Here is a 12,347-nt window from a genome sequence, read left to right as displayed (position 1 = left end):
TTTTGTCCTAGTCTGGTGTGTTTGTTTGTTTTAGATATGCGTGTGCTTTGTAATAAGAGAAAGAAAGGCTATAGATTTGGGTGAGGTGAGGAGGGCCTGGGAGGAGCTTCAGAAGAGCAACCATGATCAGAATGTATGATATGAAAAATATTTCTATCTTCAATTTCAAATTAAAACTTCTGCTTTCAATTTTAAATAAAAAAATCTATTTTCAATTAAAAAAAGAAAAAAAGAAAATTCTTTCTTTGACTACCTGATTTTTTTCTAAGGAATATATTTCCTGCATATAGATTCCACTTGGTATTATATCAGTTGACAGACTGAATTTACTTTGTGAGCAAAACTATGGCACATTAAAAACCTAAAGCAGTAGCAGCAAATATTCCTAAAACATATTCTACAGCTTTCAGGGGGAGTTGGAAATAGCATCCAAGGCAGCACTGTTGTTTGGGACAGAATTTGCCCAATTTTGACTGCTTTAATGCAGAGTTAAAACGTCAGTTACAAGTGGGGGAACTTACATAAGTGTACAATAGTAGAGGAAGCCCTGGAGAGTGAAGAACTGGGTGTGTTCATTTGAATACAGAAAATGTCACTTATTTTAACTCCAAAACATATTTACTGTGGGGGCATTGGTATGCATAAAAATTATTTCTGTCAAAAACAAGACAAAACTCTCCCACCTTCAGCAGGGCTTCGAACTGAGTGTCTTCATGTACTGGCAGCTGTGTTGGGATGTCACACTCATTCTGCCCATGGACTACCAAGGTTTTGGTACCTATTCAAAATACATGTAACCATGCACATAGTCATTCATGTAAGTTTTTATTTAAAGCATAAAACATTAAAATTAAAATAGTGTAAATAAGCTGGTATCCATTGTCGTTGATATCAAAGTACTTTTCACATTAGGTAGTTTGTTCTTGAAACGGGAAATTCCTGATAGCTCAGGCTGATAAAAAATCAGCTATGTTGACAAAGTCTTAAGAATGTGAGTGCCAATATGGCTTTTTTGATATTAAAAAAAAAGGCTTATTGTTCTTTTGTATACTCTACACAGCATACAAATACATAACCAATCATCCACGCCACCTGTTCTCGATGGTTATCACAAACCAGGCCTTCCAAGTAAGCATTGATATACAAAAACTAATGTGTCCATCACAATTGTGAGTTAGTAATCACACTTATATATCAGCTGCATGGAAAGGAAGTATGAAAAATGGTTTTATTTTTCCCACAGATAATGCCAATTCTAAGTCTTATGAAGGGCAGTGTTGATTTTAACACGGACTTCTTGGCTGCTGGAACCTGTGTTCTCACGTCTGCATATACTCTTTCTCTTTATTTCCATCTGCATTTCATGATACTCCCCACATGGAGATAAAACATTAGTAAAACCTTCATCTTAGAGACAAGCCTGATGTGCTGTGTGAAGAGGAACTAACTGTATTTAGAGTTTATGCTACATGTTGTGTTCTTTTTTTTTTTTTTTTTTTTTTTTTGAGACAGGGTTTCTCTGTGTAGCCCTGGCTGTCCTGGAACTCACTTTGTAGACCAGGCTGGCCTCGAACTCAGAAATCCGCCTGCCTCTGCCTCCGGAGTGCTGGGATTAAAGGTGTGCGCCACCACACCCGGCTGTGTTCTTTTTTAATTCTCCCTTTTTCTGTTTTTTTTTTTTTTGTCCTCCCCTTCCAGTTTTTCATAAAGCCGCCTCTCATTAGGTTTACAAAGGCCCAGGGTCCTTGCCATACAAACAATGTCATTCAAACAGCAGTGCCGAAAATTCACTCACAATGGCTTTCAGTTTAACGGGCCCTCTGCTACACACTTAAATAAACCTTTAACCTTGGCTACTCTTCAAGGTTTGATTCACAGGCACTCTGTTCAGATGTCTGCCTTTTCATCCCACGAGCTCTGACTTTTGAAGGGGCTATTATATTTCCTCTGACACTTCTAAACAAAAATTCGTAAATGCATTCAATGCCAGGGGTTGGATCTCTATTTTTCTTGTGAATGAAAAAGTCCCGTCTTTTGCAGGATGATAAACACATACATGTATCAATATACGTGTGGATTCACCTGGCATGGAAGCAGTGACCAGCAGCTTCACTTCGCATTGCTCCTTCTTCATCGTCTGCTTGAGATCCTTGAAGAAGAGGCCCTCCACATACCCGACCACCTCCCACAGGAAGGTCAGCGTGGCAGAGATGGCGTCCATACCCCACTCACACGGGGTCCTCACAAAGTACATGATTAACCCCACCTGAAGCAAGACACCAACAATGACAGGGTCACATTCTTCTTACACTCTTGTTCCCATGGTCTTGGCTTTTGTTTTTAAGATGAAATCATCTAAACATTCATATAATCTCTGCTCAAATGTGTCTGTAACACTTCTCATGACTCTAATCAGGAGAAGAGACAACAGGAGAACTTGACCAAGCTGGCTCTCATGTGGATTGGGCACTTATTTTTTCCCCTGGGCTAGCCAACAAATGGTCACTGAGAAAGAAGACCAAATTAGTCACAGACAAGATAAAGGGATTGCAATCATGTCTTATGCGTGGTGTGAGCCAAGTTTAGCAGGCGGCTATAGATACATGTACATATGGGTATTTCCCTCATAAAAGAAAGGGAGAAAACATCAACAAAGACATTTGTTTGTTCTCTGCCTGGATTGAGGGACAGTCTCAGAGTAGTCAACATTCTCCAACCCTCAAACTGCGTGCATATTCATTTGGAATTTACGGAGAAGGGTGTGAAGAAGGGCGTAAATTTCGGAGGAGTCAGAGAGAAGCTGTGTAAGCAAGATAAAGCATAAAGAGCTGCTATGGAAAACTACACTTGCAATTTCATTCTACAAGGAGAGCACCTGTGTTTTAAACAGCAGAGTAGGAAAAGGGGAATGGGGAGGCTAAAAAAGTAACAAAAGACAGTTGCCTGACGCTAAAAGGAGGGCCAAGGCAATAACATTTATTGAGGATCTACCACATGCCAAAGATTGTGCCAGGCAGGGCTTTCCCTACACTAAAAGTGGAAACTTCCGCTGACCATCCTTCAGTTTTACAATTATTGGGAACTTATTGGAAGGGGTTTTCTATATCTCTTTCGCCATGTTCCTGATTCCTGCAAGAAAATTCCATTAGCTGCTGAAACTCACCAAGTAGTTGAACAGGATGTGTGACGTTTGCGCTGGGAAGTCTCCAATATTTAAGAGAAGTTTGCGGAGCATGTACATCAGCTCATCCTGGAAGAAGAACAGACCCAGTCAGCCCCCATGCTGACAGAACCTGGCTGCTTGAAACTAGAGGGTAATTTTCCTTACTTGTGCCCATTTGTCAATTTCAACTATGTCCACCACTTTAGCAGGGTAGAGGAGAAATTAATTACCCGTTGAAACTGATAGTGCCTGTGACCCTTACTATTTAAATGAGCCAGAATAGCTTTCCTTTATGGATACTAGATAAATATCACCAAGCAGCAGATGGTTTTATTTTAAAATAAAACTTGGCGCAGTGTCAATAGGTAAATCCTGCGAGAGTTAGGTACTTGGTTGTACTTGTGATAGCTGCCAGGTATAATAGGAATGTGGGGACTTAAGCTGAGAAGCTAATATACACACTAGGTTAATTGACTTTCCAAATTTAGTACCTAGGTTTCAAATCAATGGGATAAAAGGAAGCAAAGGAAGATAAAATGAAATGTCTGTAGTTAAACCTGCTACCCAGAAACCAAACTTAATCTTCCAGTGAAGATAATCACCATAGAGACCTGAGTAAAATCTTATTAATCACCACAAAACTACTCTTATTTGACACCTTACAGGTGCTCTGGTAAATTAGCTTTTTGGGTGATAGAGAAAACTAACATATTGGAATAACCCCCACTAACATTCCAGTCTACCAAACAACTAGAATTCCATAAATTATCTAACTCTAAAAATATAAAACTGTATTTAGTCTTTCTCTAAAATATTGAAAATATTGAAAGTCGGGTTACCAAGCAATGTACCATGTACACTTGGAAAAACCAATTACTGGAGACATCTGAACTGAAATACCAAAATTTAATATTGTTTGTCATTACGTAAAAGGCATCTATTGGCTGCATCTCGAAGGACACTGACAGCACAGGCAGCTCTGTGACGTTCCTTGCTTGCTTTCAGTGGAGTGCACGCTCACAGCTAGCTACTGATAGGAACAGGGACTTACTTGTCTATTGCTGATGGTCAGTTTTTCCAGAAAATGTCGAAGAACTGTTGATGGATCTTCAATTAGACAGTTCCACAAGACTTGCTGGGCCACAGCACTGACTTTAGAAGAGAAAATAAATGGCCATAAGTCCATTAATCAGAATTTTTTTTTTCAAGCAATTTACTAAGCTTTGATGAGTTCTTTCTGCTTTCAAAGGTTTTCTGTAGTTGAACTTCTTCTATCATGTGAGTCTCAGGGATCTAATTGCTGACCTGCCAGATAAGTGGTACCCAATGGTCCAATAGGAGGATGGTGGTTATCAGGGAAACTGACCACTTTCTGATCAAGGTCTCTCCACAGGAAGAATTTCACGGCTGGTATCGTACTTTGGTCAATAGCCCACGACTAGGGAGAACACAGGCTCTGATGGAAACCTACTGGTGTTTTACTAAATGGTTATTTTTTCAAACTACCTTCTCGATGTTTGTGTTTATAACTACAGAGATGTGCTGCTCTGAACCTTGGTCAAAGAAGCTCTTTTTGCTGGAAGAATTGCTTAAGACAGAGACTCATGATTGCTTCAAGTCCTGAGAATAAGTGGTTGCAAGGATTCGGCCATTCAGTGGCTATTCTGTATGAACTGCCTCCCATCTAAGCCTCAGGAAATGTTGTAAAAGAGTCGGTAGAAAAAACATTAGGAGCCAGCAGGTAGAGAATTACTATAAAGTGCTTTCTTCTAAATAGGACATAGTGAGTACAGAATCAAACCACATCAGATGCTGTTCCCTGCACAAAACTAAAGCATCAAAACTCCAGTATGGATGGGAGAGGGTCTCCTGAGTACACACTTTTAGCTCAGGAGCTATTGTCATTTTATGACTGCTGAGGGGAGGATAGTTAGTTTTCTCTGGGCATGTAGCTATTAGCAGGTTGCCCCAGTCTTAGAGGATAGCCCCACAGCATTTGCCCATGGTTAGCAATAAGTAGATGAAAGGGGCTATTAATAATGATAACAATAAAAAGAGAAACATAAGGGCTAGTGGGGATGGCCTGGCAGTTAAGAGGACTGGTTCTGTTCAAGAGGACTTGGCTCACAACTCTAACTCTAGTTCTAAGATAGCTTCTTCCCTCTTTTGGCCTCCACAGGAACCAGGCACAAATGTGGTACACAGACAAATAGAACACCACACACACAAAAAACATAAGTAAAAACTAAAAAGAGGAAGGGAAAGAAAGAAGGAAAGAGAGAGAGGGGGAGGGAGGGAGGGAGGGAAGGGAAGGGAAGGGAAGGGAAGGGAAGGGAAGGGAAGGGAAGGGAAAGGAAAGGAAAGGAAAGGAAAGGAAAGGAAAGGAAAGGAAAGGAAAGGAAAGGAAAGGAAAGGAAAGGAAAGGAAAGGAAAGGAAAGGAAAGGAAAGGAAAGGAAAGGAAAGGAAAGGAGAAAGGAAGAAAACATTAAGTTGTGGAAGGGGAAAGGTTCATGGGTCCCAGAGTGAGTTTGAGGTCGGTAGAGAGAAGGGTACATAAGATTAAAATTGTGTACATGTATGAGAATTTCAAAGAATTAATGACAGTATTGTTTTTTAAAGAGTGAAATGCAATGAAGTTCGCTTGCTTATTATAGAACAAAAATGTCTTCTGAACACTGTTTGTATTGCAAAGTGAAAAGCTGTTTTTTTTTTCTTCCTCTCTCTCATTGAATATCTTCCTATGTAAGAAAAAGAAAACAGGAGTGGGTTGGTCTTTAGGTATTGGCATTACTCTGCAACACTGCCTTTGCAAGGGCATGTAGTTGTCCTTGTCTTGGGGACCAACCTAATGCTGGCAATGTAAGTCTTTTTAAAATTAAAGCCAAAAATTCATTGCTTTTGATATAAATTCTGATTTAAAATTTACTTTTTATTTTATTTAGACAACTTTCAGAATTATTTATTTTATTATATCTATATGAACGTTTTGCCTGCATGTATGTATATTCACCATATATGTGCCTGTAAAAATTATATCAGAAGAGGGTGTTGGATTCCTTGGAACTAGTTACAAATGGTTGTGGTCCACCATCTTAGTGCTAGAAATCAAACCAATGCTCTTAACTACTGAGCTATTTCTCCAACCCCTTTATAAATTCTTAAGCAATTATTTAGGTTTTAAAATAAGCTTTTGTTTAAAATTCAAGTGAACAAGAGGTGAACTTTAATTATCCAGATACTTTAAATAGTATCCATTTCAGCAAGATAAAGTAGTTGAGTCGGCAGTACTTAGGTTCCTGGGAATCAATAGATAACCTTGTTCAGAAAGTGCTCCTTCATTATGACACAGGTCTGGCTAAGCTTCTCAGATCCCTTGGGGGAGGGAGCAGAGGAGTGGAGGTCAACAGCAGATACTCTTCAGTTTGAGCAGTGGGCAGAGTTCTGCTGACTTCTAAGCTCAGAGTTCAGAATGCAGCACAAGCTTATCATTCAGTCTATATTTTGAATAAATAATATCAATTTTTCTTCAGAAATTAACCACCCTATTAAAATGAAGAGCCATACAAGTAAATATTATGAATAAGAAATTATAAAAGTAAGCTTGTGTTTTCAAGTATACTTCCAGATAATTAAAATGTGTGAGTGTGCACACATGCATGTGTGTGTGCGCGCACATGTGTGTGTACATGTATATATGTTGTGCTCACATAGTCAAAGCAAAGTTTCTACCACTGAGCTCTACACACAATCAAGAGATGGGGTGTCCAGGTTGAAACTAATTACTGAAATATCCTTATAAGACTTCAAAAGAAAAAGCAGTGAGAACTGCTTCAATAAGGAAATGTGATGTTTAAATGTGGAAACAGAGAAAAAATTAAAGAGAAAAATGAAAACTGATAGGTTCATCAATATAGAAAGAGCTACTGGGTCTGTTTTCCATATTTATACAAATCACACACACACACACACACACACACACACACATATATATATATATATATATATATATATATATATATATATATTTCAAAGTAGCATATATATAAACTAATGTTTTTAACTCTACATAGCATTATGCAGAACACTAAGGTAATTTTCTCAACTATGATTTCCAAAGCATTGAGAATGCTATCATACAGAGGCAACAAGACTAATTGTTCTCCAGAGCTTGGGCATCCAAATTATTTTCAAATGTTCATTATCATATGTGATATACACTGTACAATGGCATTTACAAATGTTTATACTAACAAACCAACTCCATGCAAAGGGGAATTTATAGTTTTCAGCCTTTTTATTCACATTGTGAAACAATACTCCAATGCTTGTCCCAAACTCATGCTTTATCAGGGAGGTGTTATCATGACAGTCTTCTCGTTTCTTCACTAACCATGGCTAGTTTAATTTGAAATAGGTTTTTCAGTTTTGCAAGCAATATGTTAAAAAGTATTGTTTTATGTAACAGTGTTATCCATGTCTGTTATCATCCCAGAGACTACTTAGATATTTTGCTCATTTTGGGGGTGGAGTTAAAATATATTATTGAGTTTTAATATTAAAACTCTTATGCTCTCTCTGACAGTAAGCATACTAATGATTGGAAGAATTTTAGCCTTAGCTGAGTCCGGTCACGTAGGCCTGTAATCCCAGCTACCTGTGGAGGGAGTGCTGAGACAGGAGGATTGCAAGTTCAAGGCAAGCCTTAGCTGTAGGTGACTTTACAGTAAGCCTGGGACGCTCCGGGAGATTTGATCTAAAAAATTTTTAAGTAAGAGGAGGATTGGAGATAGAGTTCAGTGGATGAACTCTTGGTTATTATGTGCAGAACTTGGGTCCAGTCCTACTTAAACATAAGCAAGCAAGCATGCAAGCAAGAGAGAAAGGAAGGAAGGAAGAAAGGAAGGAAGGAAGGAAGAAGGAAGGAAGGAAGGAAGGAAGGAAGGAAGAAAGACAAAAATAGTATTAACCTTTTGTCCATTGTAACTATAGCATTTTATTCCTAGTTTATCATTTCTCCTTTCAAACTTCTCTTTACTGATATAGCTAGGAATGTAATCAAATAGGAATGAAGGCTTTAGTGCTAGTGAATTAATAGTTAGATTTCTGAGTTGGGCAAGATCACTATTTACCTCTTGCTAGACAAATAAGTACTGTTATATTTTCTGGTAATAAAAAAATTCATGGACCTGGCTATTGATTTTAATGAAACTTTCTGCTAAAGGTAATGAAAGAAGTAAGGGAAGGAGGCAGAGAAAGTGATAGCATTAGTATGTTATGTAAAATCTCTATAATTATAACATACACATAGAACAATCCAGCATACAATCAGCAGAATGTATGTTCAAGAGAAAACTCTGTTTTCCATCAAACAAGCAGCGTAAGAACAGAACAGTTTGGCCAGATGATACCTGCCACGCCATCTTCCCGCACCTCGCCATCCTCCATTAAATGAACAATGGGAAGAACTGCGGCACAGATGCAAGCTGGGAATACTGCTTGTGGAGGCTGAGGCACATGGTGGTTTGGTGTGTGCTCAGTGGCGTGCTCCTCATCTGGAGGGAGAGACAAATTCTAATGCAATCATGATTTGCAGTTCAAATCCTATTTGGCAATACAGTCCATAATAGTGCTAAAGTACAAATAAATGTGACTTTATAGAGAGTGCTTAAAGCAACGAAATCAACCATATTCCCAAGCGCTGTCATTAGCTTTATGATGTAGAAAAAGAGATGTGCAGACATACTGAAATAGAAAATAAGTTCTTAATATGAAATCAGAGAAAATAAAATTCTAGCAAGGCCTAATACATTTCTCATAGATGTCACATGTTACAAACATGTGTGAGAGATTTATAAGCATGAATATTGAGTAGCAGAAATCATGTGAATTTAGGGTAAAAATGACTAACTCAGTCATATTATTGTCCTTATCTGATAAATACAATAAATACTAAAATAAAAAAAATCTCTTCAATTAGAATAAAGGGCAGTACAGGTAATAAAAGTCAAGAATGATACTAAAGTTATCTAACAGTATGTTAGCATGAAAATAAACTCACTTTCATTACTGATACAAAATGAACATTTTTATAAAATATTAAGGATGATGGGACTTTGAATATCCTATCCTAACTTCTGTGACTATTTGAGATTCTAGATGGGTCCTGTGAAGGGCTGGAAGGTAAAGGCTTTATTCAGTTCTTGTCAATCCTACCTTCTTATCAAATGCATATGGGATATTGTAAATGATAGACAGGTGGGAAGATAGATGCTAGAAATCTTTATCTACTTTTGATAAAAATAAAAATAAAAATGTATGAGATGCTCAAAGAAACAAGAAAATACTGTTCATATTCAGGAACAAAGACAATCAGTAGATGCTCTCAGCTGGGTGTTGTGGTGCACGCCTTTAATCCCAGCACTTGGGAGGCAGAGGCAGGTAGATTTCTGAGTTCGAGGCCAGCCTGGTCTACAAAGTGAGTTCCAGGACAGGCAGGGCTATACAGAGAAACCCTGTCTTGAAAAACAAAAACAAAACAAAACAAAAGATACTCTCCCTGGGATGCTTAGATGTGATGATGCATATTAGGCAATGGTTTTAAAGGAGCCATTACAAATATGCTGCAGTTTCATATACTTCATATAAATGTAAAAGTGATTATAATAGAAAATAAACATTACAAACTGTGTCTCATGTGACGCTTTTTATCATTTAATATAGCAGACATAAATCTTAGTTTATCTAAATTGTATTAAGTGAAAATGTATTAAAATTTCCAAACAAAAGGCAGGTTTAGTGGAATGGATAAAAACATGAACATACAAACTTAACTCAACCACAATCTATATATAAGAATCATAACATTGCCTGAGGTGGGAGAGGCTTCCAGGAGCAGGTGACTTTAGCCAAGATGCCTAAGAGTGGGGACATGGAAAATGTAGAAGACACCCCTAGTAGCCAGGAAAGACCCTCAGTGAAGGAATAAGGACACCAACCTATCCAACTTTTGACCCAAAATTTGTCCTGTCTAAAAGAAATGCAGGGCCAAAAGATGGACCAGAGACCAAAGGAATGGCCAACTAATAACCATCCCAACTTGAGACCCATCCCATTGGCAAGCACCACTTTCTGGCATTATTCATGATACTCTGTTATGCTTGCAGACAGGAGCCTCCCATAACTGTCCTCTGAAAGGCTCTATCCAGGAGATGACTGAAACAGATGTGGATTCCCACAGCCAAACATTGGATGGAGGCTGGGGAATCTTATAAAAAAGAGTTGGAAGAAGGAGTAAAGGCCCTGAAGGGGACAGGAACTCCACAGAAAGACCAACAAATCAACTAATCTGGACCTCTAGGAGTTCTGAGAGACTGAGCCACCAACCAAAGAACACACAGGACCTTGTAGGCACATACATAGCTGACATGCAGTTCAGTCTCTATATGGGCTCCCCAACAATTGGAGTGGAGGCTCTCCCTAAGGCTGTAGCCTGACTGTGGTATCAATTCCTCAACAGGGCTCAGTGGGAGATGACACGCCTAACCCTGCAAAGACTTGATGACCAGGGTTGGGGAATACCCAGAGAGACCCCACCCTTCCGGAGGAGAAGATGAGGAGAAGTGAGAGGAGGGTCTCTGTGAGACACTGGAGAACTGGAAGAGGGGGCAGAGTTTGGGACACAAATAAATATAAATTTAAAAAGGGAAAAAATCATAACATTGTTTTAAAATACAAAAATAAATCATATGAACAGAAATGAAAAGAGAGCTGGATTGGTGAACTTCATACTAGATAATATAATTTAGGAGAAAAAGTCTTACTACAGACAGAGAAGGATGTATTTTCATAAAGACTCAGCTTATCAGGAAGCTTAATTATATGCATGATTTCATCCAATAGCACAACTCTAAACCATATAAAGTAAGTAAATAATGGCAGAATTAAGTAAAGAAAGAAACAACTTGACAGTAACCACTGGAGACAATATAATTTTTCATAAAAGAGCAGTTGGACCGAGTTCACAAGGAAATCAAAGACCTAAATGTTATTGTAATACAGAAGGATCCAAAATGTCAGTAGAAAGAAACAATGCTATCCAGCACAGAGCAGAGTGTAAGCAGTAAAGTGGCCACCACAAGCTTAAAGGGCTAACTCATACAAGGTGTACTTTCTCACTCCACTGTGATGAAATCATATGTCAGTAACAGTAGGAAATTTGGAGAATTCACAAATATGTGGTAGTTATGTTGATTCTAAATAACCAGCCAATCAGATAATAATTCACAAAGAACATTAAAAGCACTTTGATATATATGAAAATGAAAATGACATAGATCTATTTTTGGCAATCAGCAAGTACACTGTTTAAAGCAATTTATACTTGTGTATATACTCAGCTGTGTATATTCTCTGATACTGAAACTAGATGATGACATCACAAGATGTGAAAACTGTGGACATATATCCCTTCTGAACACACAAGTGAAAATCCTCAACAGAGTACTGTCAAATGAGATCTAGAACCATGTAAGAGAAAGACCGCACACTATGGACAAAATGCTTGTATTTGGAATGCAATGTAAGCATGATAAAACATATGAAAAAAGTAATATAACACACCATGCCAATTAAGTGAAGAATACAAAGTACATGAGAATTTTAATTGATGAATAAAAAAAAATCACTCGACAAACATATGATAATGTCATGACTAAAATATTAAAACCTTGAGAATCAAAAGGAGTTCTCTTTTGACTTGATAAAGACCATTTACTAAATATTCATGGATAATATCATAATTGATGGTGAAAGACTAAATGCTTCCCACTTAGGATTAATAGAAAGACAGTATTTTGTTATTGTTCATAGTAACATTGCCCTTGAAACTAAATAGGCTAATTAGTCAATAACAAGAAATGGAAGGAAACTACATTAGAAAAAAATTGAATAGTCTGTGTTTGCAAATGACATGATTTTATAGATAGAATGTTCTATAGAACATACACATAATATCACTAGAAATAAACTCACTAAGTTTTCAGGTCATAAAATATATACAGAAAAATCAATATTTATTACTACATATTAGTAATAAAAAGTCTTGTAAGTGAAATTAGAAGAACAAGTTCTTATAAATTGACAACAACAAAAAATATAATAGGAACAAATTCAATGAAGGAAATG

The 12,347-nt window shown here is 37.6% G+C and overlaps 1 protein-coding gene across 11 annotated transcripts in view; it reads right to left on the bottom strand.

The window, feature by feature from the left end:
• Unc80 (unc-80 subunit of NALCN channel complex) overlaps positions 1–12,347 on the bottom strand; it is a 207,538-nt gene that overhangs the window by 49,742 nt on the left and 145,449 nt on the right. For all 11 annotated transcript variants that reach the window (XM_029478005.2, XM_029478013.2, XM_029478006.2 and 8 more), the window contains 5 exons: positions 8,573–8,716; positions 4,215–4,315; positions 3,164–3,250; positions 2,083–2,266; positions 684–778 (listed from right to left, as the gene is read on the bottom strand). In XM_029478005.2, the coding sequence (XP_029333865.1) occupies positions 684–778; positions 2,083–2,266; positions 3,164–3,250; positions 4,215–4,315; positions 8,573–8,716 (611 nt within the window). The remainder of the gene's footprint in view (positions 1–683; positions 779–2,082; positions 2,267–3,163; positions 3,251–4,214; positions 4,316–8,572; positions 8,717–12,347) is intronic.

The sequence above is a fragment of the Mus caroli genome, unplaced genomic scaffold (genome assembly GCF_978045245.1).
Source record: "Mus caroli unplaced genomic scaffold, Mus_caroli_1 scaffold_1, whole genome shotgun sequence".
Lineage (NCBI taxonomy): Eukaryota > Metazoa > Chordata > Mammalia > Rodentia > Muridae > Mus > Mus caroli.
Note: the sequence above shows the minus strand (reverse complement) of the source record. Positions and strands in the feature narration are given on the sequence as shown.